We start from the raw sequence: 10,748 nt of genomic DNA on the forward strand, positions 1-10,748 counted from the left end.
ATGATTAGCACAAAGGGTTTTCTGCTGTCCTGCAGAGATGGACGAAGTCCTGCTTACAAATGGACCAAGTTCCAGTGTACAGCAGAGATTTTACCAGACTAACAAACCACGTCATTCAATTCATTTGCTCAGGTTGTTATGCACTCAGAAAGGAAACAGAACTAACTGTTGAATTCTGAAGGTAATCTGTGGGGTCCTGTAGAGAGTGTTTTTTACAGCTAGTTAGCTGAGAAGGGTCGTAAACATGGTGTGGTTAATCAAGCAGCCATAACACCTGCAAGGACAGTGAGAACATCAGTATGCCTTATGATGGTGAGAAACTAGCCATGGTTCTGGGAACTCAGCAAGGGAGTATCTTTCAGTTGATAACAACAAGCTGTTAAGATACTCGGGGATGGTATGTAATTGGGAACCAATGATGAGCTCCACTTTTGCAATATGTATGAGCTAATTATCCGTATTATAAAGGTACACGCAGCCAAGGAATAAACGAGATTCACTGATCATGTCAATGACAGGTGTGGTCGTCTGCTTTTCTCCCGCCGTTCTGCAACATCGTTGTTGTTTAGTGTCACTGGGTTCGTTAAACTGCTGTTCATTCTCAGATCGTTGGGTTTTTTTCATTTTTTCCCTCCTAGACCCACTCGCAATCTTACTTCCCTTCCCCTCTCAGCTGCGCCGCACTGCGCTGTTAGAGAGGGGAGGTTCTTTGTTCCTTCTCTCCCTGGGTTTGTTCCCACTGTCACCGAGTGAGCTCTAGAGAGAACTCCGTGACACAAACTCATTGCAAAGTCTAAGCTAGAAGAAGCGTCACCTCAGTGTATCCCAGAAAAAGAACAGCGTTGAGATTTTAATTGGTTTTGGTTTTTTGTTTTATTGGGGGTGGGTTGTTTTTTGTTGGTTTTTTAGGGTTTTTTTTTTTTTTTTTGTCTTTTTTTTTGGGGGGAGGGGGGTTGGGGGGGGGAGGGGTGTAGGGGTGCGAGGGGAAGGGAGAGGGAGGGGACAGTTGTTTGGTTGTTTTTAATATACAATAAAGCTATGCAGTTCTGCTGTCAGTCGCCTCAGAGAGTTCCCGAAGGAGCTCAACCACGTTCTGCTCAACATCGAGTTGTTCCATTGAGTGGAGCAATGGTAGTCTTGCAGATGGAGCAGTGCAGGAATTCTGACAGGATCTCCAGGTGTATCCAGTTCATCATCTGAAAGCTCCGCAACCAAATTGGAAGGGACCAGTCCTCTTGTGCCATCTGTCAGCTCTCCCTGAAACCAGCCATTCTCACCCACATCTCCAAAGACATTACGTTTTGTCCGGCAGTCAGAGGCAGCTCGTTTTCTGGGTCCTCATTAGGACCCTCAACAGGAATGTAGCTGTGTCGAGCTAAGAATCTTCAAACTGCTGGTGATACCTGTCCTGGAGTATGCAGGATGAAGGACAAAAGCTCTGCTCTCACATTCAGGGCCGTCCTCTGACAGAAGGCAGCACTCAGGACTGTTCCCAAGGATCTCTTTCATGACTTTGAGTTCAAGCTCCTGGTCTTCCAGATGACCTTGAAGACTTCGGGCCTCTTCAATGGCAGAATGGAACGGACTGGAGCTATTATGGAGATTCTTGTTTGACTGGGTCAGAGTCTGTCTCGTTGCCTTCCCCAGCTCCATCTGCTGCTTCTGCTGCTCTCTTTTCCCTCTTGCGCGCTCTGTGAGAATGAGTTTCAGAAAGCACTACTCACTGACAGGAAATAAGGGGAAACTTGAAAGACTTTGCAACCTAAGTCCTGGCAGTGTACTGCCAGCGGCTGATTTGGCCGTCCAGGATCCTGGCACCACAAATGCTTCATTGCCAAATGCAGCAATAAGGTGTTCTGGGGAAAGGCCAACTCACAGGTAGTTTTTGAGCACCCATATCACAGTACCAACAGCCAGCACCAGCGCAGGCAGCAGCATCACTGAGACCGTCATCGGAATGCGGCGCTTCCGCACAGATGTGTGAGCAGCATCCTCTGTGCTTTTGCCTGTGTTCATCCCTGGAAGAAATGAGACAATGTCCCACGTTACCTTCAGCTGCGCTACAGATAATCTCTCAGTGTGCTTCATGGACCCAAGAGGTCATTTTGTCAGTGGGTGCCTCCGTCTCTGGTGCCGAAGCACCGGAGGACAAGAAGGATTGCTTCCACCTCTCGTTGGGTATGGAGAGGCTGCACAGGCACTACCCGTGTCCTCCTCTGGGCCGAGAGCTGGGGCTGTACTCTGGGGTCTGGGCTTGGTCCGTGGGGAGAGCTACAGAGCAGAATCCCTCACACTTTTCCCGGCATGTGTGTCCTGAGCTCCCCCTGTGGGACGCCCCCCAGGCTGAAGGTCAGGCTTCAGCCAGCACAGGGCACATCCAGAGCCATCCCAGGGGAGAAACACTCCTGCAGGCTCCTACCACACAAGACCCTGCTCATCACCCTCAGGTGGCTTCGTTCCAAAAGGGCAAACTCTGCGATCTGGGAGCGGTGGGAACTGAGCAGGGTCACAGAGGTCTGCAAGTACCTTCCCTGGCACATTGCTGGAACAACTCTCCACACCCCACGAAGGCCAGCCATTTTCAGAGAGCCACCCCTGGCTTCTTTTACATGTGCTCTATGCTCACACGCTCAGGTCTGGCTGCTGACCTGGTGTGCAAGAGCTGGCAGCAAGAGCCTGCAGGCACGCAGTGACTCTGGTTCGTGACACCGTATGATCATAGGACAGAAATTACCTGGCATGCCGGTTGGTGCTGCCTGCATTCCTCTGTCTGGGACGGGCAGTGTGGGATATCCGCCTTCCTGCAGCACATCCGGGACCGGCAGTGTAGGATATCCGCCTTCCTGGAGTGCATCCCTCTCACTTTGTTGGTCCATTCCTTTAGAAAGAAAGCAGGGCAGTAGGATTGGGATGTCACGTGCCCTCATCGAAAACTGAGCTTCTCCAATCCCGAGCTCAGGTAAAGTCCAGGCCCCCCCCCAAGTACACTGTGAGCCCCTCTGTTACCCAAGGGCATTTGGGCCCTCCCAGCTATTGGACAATGCTGACTCCCTCACACCTCTTGAGAAATCAGCTCCTGTGCAAGGCCCTCACATACTGTGCTGTCACCAGCCCGTCACAGCCAGGTAGCTGCAGGCTGAAATCCAAGCTCTAACACACAGTCCAAGCCTTCAGAATTAGCATCTCCACCTCATTTCCAGCATTAGCAAAGGCAGCCAACCCTGCTTAGGACGCTCCTCCTGCCTTGAACTTGCTCAGCTGCACGGAGGGCTTTGGATGAACAGAAGCACAGCGCTTGCCACTTTGCCACTTGCTGCCATCTGGGTGCCAACGACTGCACAAAGCAGCTCTGACAAGTAATGGTTGTGCTGGGGGAGCAGCTGCCTCTGGGTCTTGGCTGGATGCAGACCATCTGGCAGCAGACCAGCTCTGGTGCTTGACAGCACCTGCAAGGTGATACACGGAACACGGCTGCAGCACGGCTCTGACCCATCCCTTCCTGCTGTGCAGGCTACAGCCTGCCCACACCTGTATATCACACCTCAGCTTCCCAGGTCCCACAGTGAACAGACTGAAGTATACCCACCACGCTCTGCCTTCTCCATTTCCTTCAGCAGTCGCTTCAGGAGACGGGATGAGCCCTGAGAGTATTTTCCTCGATTGGATTCATCCTCTTCTCTTTCCGGACCTTAACAGAATGTATGAAGTTAAATATCGTGTGCATGAAGATCTGAAGATCAGCGGCGAGTCAGCCAAGTCAGTGAAGACAGAGTACTCACTGCTGGGATTCCAGCTGGGCTCCAGCACAGGAGGAAACCGATGACCGGGCAAGGCCCACACTGGGGGCACTTCTGCAACCAAAGACCCATGAAAAGTTTTAGTCACACACTACAGCATCAACTGAGTAGCAGAGCGTACAGGGGACAGGGCCTGCAGACACAAGTGTGATCAGACACAGGTGAGGAGAGCTTCCGGCACATGTGGGGGCCTCCTTTTCCCTGAGTGACCTGTAGGGTCTGGGGAATGCCACAGCCCGAATACAAAGGTCTGGGCTCCCTCAGCTGCAGAGGGGCAGCGGTAACCTTCCCACTGAAATGTTGCAGCTCTCCGAGAGAAAAAATACTCATGGCTCATCTGTGCAAACCCTTCCAGGCACAAACAGGCTTGGAAGACCTGGAGAGGATCTCCAGTAAAATTGCACCCAGGTAAACCATGAGAGCATGAACGTTTCAGCCTCCAAGGAAACAGACACTCACAACTTACCCCTGGGTTGTCCCCCAGGCACAGGCATGAAGTCCGGATCCAAAGGAGCATCCGGAAAGGGAGCACGATGCTCATCATCTAGAATCAAGAACAGATGAGAGAAGTTCCCACTTATATGCACTATATGGTGTGATCTCCTTCTCCCTCAGTAACTGGATGTGGAGAATAACTCAGGTCATGATTTCCAAAGTTGCAGGGTGGACGGGATGACCCGTAGGCTGGCACCTGGCAGCGTATCTCCGGGCCACGTGCCACATCTCTCACAGATTACGTGGAAGAAGATGCCCATCACCCCCTACCCAGCAACACCCCCATGGAAGGCAGGCCCCAGGCAAGTGTACTACAGGGCCGTGGGGACACAGCCTGACTTCTTGCTCCCAGCGCTGCTCAGTTTGGGTCCCATCTCTACCCACTCACCTGCTCCCCGTGCTCGCCACGGAGCAGCACAGCTCTCCTGAAAACTCATGGCCACCAATAGGAGGAAGAGGACAAGGCGGGCAGGGTCCATGGCCGCCCCCACACTTGCACCACGCTTCCAACACCACCGCTGCAGCCACAGTGAGTGTCGCACTGAGCCAAGCCTGCGGCCAGGCCTTGTGAGCTCATGACGCAGCTCAGCACAGTCATAGGATGGGGCATTGTGACCTCACATCTCTGTGATTCCGGGTGGTGGCTCCCCGCAGGCTGCTGCTCTTGTGATGCACTGCACCAGGGCTGTGTGGGGCTGGTGCTTACATCATAGAAATGCAGAATCATAGAATGGCTTGGCTTGCAAGGGACAGTGAAGAACTCAGAACCCCAGCCCCACTGCCTCGGGCAGAGATGCCACCCACAGAGTCTTGCTGCCCAGAGCTCCATCCAGCCTGGCCTTGAACACCTCCAGGGATGGAGCATCCACAACTTTGCTTGGCAAACTTTTGCAGAGCTTCAACAACCCCAAGAAGGCATTATTTATTTCCAGCCTGGTGCACCACCTCAGGCCACAGGGGTAGTGACGCAATATGCACAGGTTATCCACGCGTGTGAAACGTGCTGCAATTAAGCAAGCCAAGCGGATAAATCCTCTCCAGTGTGGAGGATGATGGCTGAAATACAAACACGGAGAAGCTGACCTTCCCACAGACCCGCCAAGTCAAGTGTCACGTGCTTACATTTTTGTTGATAGATCTGCAGTTTCATCTTTTTTTGATGGCTAAGGAAATCCCCTTTCCTGCACCAAGTGTATTTCCCACGTGTAACGTGCTTCCAAGTCTGATTTTAGTAGCAGATATTGAAGGCTTGCTAGTTGGCACCTCCCATCCCCAAAGTCCCAGTGAACTCACCCACTGCTGGCAACTGGATGCTTGGTGGCGAGAGAACCATCACCGATAGGATCCCACCTGGGTTTCCAGAAACTGTTGCACCTTTGGATACATGGCGATAAATACTGTGTCCATACAACACCCTCATTGAATCAGAGCCTGCCACCTTCCCTACAACCAGGCAAAGGGCGCAAAGGAAGCTGAACTGCTGAACCAGGCACCAATGGGGCTTACGTGTTTGCATCAAAAGACAAAATACCAAGCAGAGAGCATGGGAATCAGATGTTGTTTCTGGAGCAGAATTAAGATTAAAAAAATTGATTTCACAGTCTGACATCAACCCTCCTCCACCCCTCCCATTCCCCCCCCCAGCGCACCCCTCCCTTCCTTCCCTCTTTGTTTAACAAAGACTTTGAATAAAATCATCATATCAATACTACAATTGATGGCCTGGGATTATTATCACCTCTTTCGGGTTCCTGGACAGGAGAGGTGCACCCCACTGATTTCAGCAGTCCTGCCTGGGTGGTGAGGTGACTTCACAGAATCACAGAATCACAGAATCACAGAATCACAGAATCACAGAATCACAGAATCACAGAATTGTAGGGGTTGGAAGGGACCTCTAGAGATCATCGAGTCCAACCCCCCTGCCAAAGCAGGCTCCCTACACCACGTTGCACAGCTCGGCATCCAGGCGGGTCTTAAATATCTCCAGAGAAGGAGACTCCACCACCTCCCTGGGCAGCCTGTTCCAGTGCTCCGTCACCCTCACTGTAAAGAAGTTCTTGTACACATTCGTGTGGAACTTCCTATGCTGTACTTTCATCCCATTACCCCTAGTCCTATCCCCACGCACTACTGAAAAGAGACCAGCCTCACCACTATGGCTCCCACACCTCAAATATTTATAGACCTGGATCAAGTCCCCTCTCAGCCTTCTTTTTTCAAGGCTAAACAGACCCAGTTCCCTAAGTCTCTCCTCATAGGGGAGATGCTCCAGGCCCTTCACCATCTTAGTGGCCCTCCGCTGGACTCTTTCCAAGAGATCCCTGTCTTTTTTGTACTGGGGAGCCCAGAACTGGACACAATATTCCAGATGAGGCCTCACCAGGGCAGAGTAGAGGGGGAGGATCACCTCCTTCGACCTGCTGGACACGCTCTTTTTAATGCACCCCAGTATGCCATTGGCTTTTTTGGCTACAAGGGCACACTGCTGGCTCATGGTCAATCTGTCGTCCACCAGGACGCTCAGGTCCCTCTCTGCAGAGCTCCTCTCCAGCAGGTCTTCCCCCAGCCTGTACTGGTGCATGCAATTATTTCTACCCAGGTGCAAGACTCTACACTTGCTTTTGTTAAACCTCATCCGGTTTCTTACTGCCCAGCTCTCCAGCCTGTCCAGGTCTCGCTGAATGGCATCACAGCCTTCAGGTGTATCAGCCAATCCTCCCAACTTCGTGTCATCAGCAAACTTGCTGAGGGTGGTCACTATCCCCTCATCAAGGTCGTTGATGAAGATGTTGAACAAGACCGGACCCAGCACAGACCCCTGGGGGACGCCGCTAGTTACAGGCCTCCAGCCAGACACCGCACCGCCAACGACAACCCTCTGCACTCTGCCAGTCAGCCAATTCTCGACGCACTTCACTGTCCGCTCATCTATCCCATACTTCCTCAGCTTTGTTATAAGGATGTCAAGGGGGACAGCATCAAAAGCCTTACTGAAATCAAGGTAGACTACATCTACCGCCCCGCCCCCTGTCCACCCAGCTAGTGACATCTTCATAAAAGGCCACCAGGTTGGTCGAGCATGACCTCCCCTTGGTGAACCCATGCTGAGGACTGCTGATAACCTCCTTATCACCCAGTTGTCTGGAGATGGCATCCAGAACAAGCTGTTCCATCACCTTCCCTGGGACAGAGGTGAGGCTGACCGGCCTATAATTACCCGGGTCTTCCTTCTTGCCCTTTTTGAAGACTGGACTGACACTGGCCGTCCTCCAGTCTTCAGGCACCTCCCCAGTTCTCCAAGACCTCTGATAGATTACAGAGAGCGGCTCAGCAACGACCTCTGCCAGCTCTCTCAGCACCCGCGGATGCACCCCATCAGGTCCCATGGATTTATGGACCTTAATGTTTCCTAGGCACTCACAGACCACCTCTTCCCCGACTAAAGGGAAATCTCCCATTCCCCGGACTCTCTCATCAGCCTCCAGGGTCTGGGATTGCTGAGGGAGAGTCCTTTCACTAAAGACAGAAGCAGATGATCCTGCGGGGTAAAAGCCCACAAAAGGCAAACCACAATTAGTATCGAGACCCTGTTGCTTTTGTTGTAGAAAATACCGCGGTTTAAATGTGATAATGATCCAGATTAGAGAAACAATAGGGTTGTGTTACCTCCGTTTTAACATGTTAACTTTACAAAATTTGTTTTTGAACCATTGCTCCCCCTCCTCGTGTGTGTAGGAACATAAGGGAAAGAGATACCTAAGAAAATCTCTTAGGATGTATATTGGAATATCAGAGGGATATTGCTGGGGAACCGGGAGGGACTCTAAGCAAGAACACCCTCATCAAATAATGTAATCATTGGTGGTTAGTATGTAAGTTGGAGGACGGGTTAAAATGATCCCAAAACCAGGAAAAAGGATAGGGAAAAGATGTTTAAATATTGTGTTAGATATGGCCTAGAGATCCACTACAGGGAAAATCAATATTTGGCCAAAATATGGATCTGATGAGGGTTGGGTTTGTCAGATCTCGAATTTATATGTAAAGAACAAAACCCCTTTTCAAAGGAGGAATCAGAATATGCTGCCTGTTGGATACAAGAAATCAGCCTGTTATTAGTAAAAAGAAAAAGGCCCAGACCAGGAAGGAGAGGAATTAGAAAAAGGAACTAATCAATGGGACCCTCCTGAGAATCTCCCCCCCATATAACCCCAATGTAGCACAAAGGGAGACAGGCACTGCCCCAGTAAGAGGAAATGGTAAAGCACACAGGGACATTTCACAGAAAAGAGGGGCATGCTGGGCTCAGGAGAGAATTAAAACAATGTAAAAGGGACATAAAAATTTCTCCTTTCCCAGACACTAGCTGTACCAGCACCTCAGTGTACCCCTTATGGGAGGTCCCATTGGGACAAGGACAAATATGCTATGTAAACTCCCCACTCACTAGTGGAGAAATTAGAAATTTTAAGAAGGAAATGAAATCTTTAATTGAAGATTCTATAAGAGTAGCAGAACAATTAGATCAATTTCTGGGGCTTTCAAAACTTTGGTCCCATCAGGACCCCCTGGTAAATATAAAAGTGGGACCTGAGGGGGAAGAAGTTGTGGTTTTAGTTGATACTGGGACAGCTTGTTCATCACTGGCCCGTAAGGTGTCAGGACTCAAATTAACAAATAAGGCCTTAAAGATAACAGGGGTAGAGAGAACCGGGATGACAGTACCACTTTTTGAGAATACTGTATTAAAACTAGGGGATAAAGATGAAATTGGGAATCAAAAAAAACATGAAATAAGGCCATAAAGATAAGGGTGGAACAGCCCAAGGAACTGAATGATATGGATTGCTAAGGGAAAGTTATATGGTATTAAGGGTGTTTGTGGAAACTGAAAAATTGTACTGTTTGATCTGTGGGTTTTGAAGGGAATGGGACAAACTGCTTTGATGGTATAAGAAAGTGTAATTGCTATTGGTATACAGAAAGTATAATTGAGGGTGTGTCAAAGTGTAACTGAAGGTACAAATAATGAAATTGTGTACAAAGGAAAAAGGGTTAAAGAGAAAGTGAGTTTATGTGTGCTGGTATGAGAGCAACCCCCTGTATTGTTTCCCCCTACCCCCTTGCAAGAACTCTTGGAGTGAGAGAGAGCCGGGTACAGAGACTGTTGCTGTAAGCAGCAAAGGGGGGAGGTGGGGAGGAGGGGGCAATGGAAGTGAGAATAGCCTTCATGTGCAGAGATGTAGGAAACCTGAAATCCCAGTGTTAGCACTGGACACCTGGAGAGAAGGAGGTGAAACTGAAATAGGATGTTAGTAGTTTTTGTAATGATGAGAGTTTGGAAAGTGAGAGAGTTTGGGACAGACACAGGCTGGAGGAGGAAGTACTGGCAAGGTATAACAGGGATGTCAGGACTGAAAAGAGGTGAACGATATGAAAACAAAACAAAACTGATTGACAAACAGATAGTAAGGGAATTGGTGATAATAACAGCTGTTACTGTTGTGGTGCCAGAATAGGGCCGTAGGACCCAGAGATCCCCTCAGGGAGAGGTGGGGGGAGTGGGGGCTTGAAGTGCCCAGGGAGGGCTCTGCCCCACTGAAAGGAAAGCAGTGTGCAAACTGCAATGGGAAATTGCATCTAGGGAAGCAGGATAAAGAGATTTATTTTCTGGTGGATATGGGTGCTTCTTACTACTCATAGATGGTTTTGTAACAGTAATAGAAGCTACTGCCCAACAAGAAAAGGTTTACGGTTTTTTTTGGATTAATTAAATATAAACTAAGTAGGAATACAGAAATTCTTGTACCTGCCAGGTTGCTCTGGCAAGAAATTTAATAAAACTGGAGCTAAGGGTCCAACAATATTGACTGTTTAAAAACTGTAAGTCTGACATTAGCACAAATGGGGAAAAACAATGTTGTACCCCAGGAGTCACAGCAATATCAAACATGATGCGCTTAGGGGTGTGGGCATCAGGGCACCCTGATAGTACCTTATAGTGGTACCCTATAAGGATACATAACTGTAGAAGGATAGAAGACTTTCTGGAGTTTGGACTCCAATTTTGCAAAAATTTTTGATAGCAAGTGCTGTAGTTTGGTACAACACTTGAAGGCAAGTAATAGAATTGTTGAATGCATACACTCAGTGGTGGCAAATCCATGCACTTTATTAACCCAGTGAAGGAATGAATAGGTGGAGTTTACCTTCTGGATTTGAAGGATGTTTCTTCTGCCTGCTTTCTGTATCACGGCTTTACAAGTCGGTGTGCAGGTTTGGAGGAGCTATCCCCCTTGCACCCGGCGCTGCACAACGCTGGAATAAACATACCTGCTTTACAACCCATCTCTGGATTATAGAGTTTGATTCCGCAAGTCAGCTAAACATTTGTGGTTGTTTTTTCTTTTCCCTAAACAAAGCAACCTGTTTTCTGCACTTGCTGTGCCTTAC

At 49.4% G+C, this 10,748-nt stretch overlaps 1 protein-coding gene across 1 annotated transcript; it reads right to left on the reverse strand.

Moving 5' to 3' along the window:
- Window positions 1–979: 979 nt before the first annotated feature.
- On the reverse strand, window positions 980–2,876 carry LOC146759391 (uncharacterized). Its single transcript, XM_085510370.1, has 3 exons — window positions 2,735–2,876; window positions 1,877–2,018; window positions 980–1,691 (listed from the first exon to the last, which is right to left on the reverse strand). Exons 1-3 carry the CDS (start codon window positions 2,874–2,876, stop codon window positions 1,595–1,597), a joined length of 381 nt encoding a protein of 126 aa, XP_085366496.1. The 3' UTR covers window positions 980–1,594.
- Between the last annotated feature and the right edge of the window lie 7,872 nt (window positions 2,877–10,748).

Source organism: Coturnix japonica, chromosome 10 (assembly GCF_054131305.1).
Source record: "Coturnix japonica strain WE chromosome 10, WE-NBRP24, whole genome shotgun sequence".
NCBI lineage: Eukaryota > Metazoa > Chordata > Aves > Galliformes > Phasianidae > Coturnix > Coturnix japonica.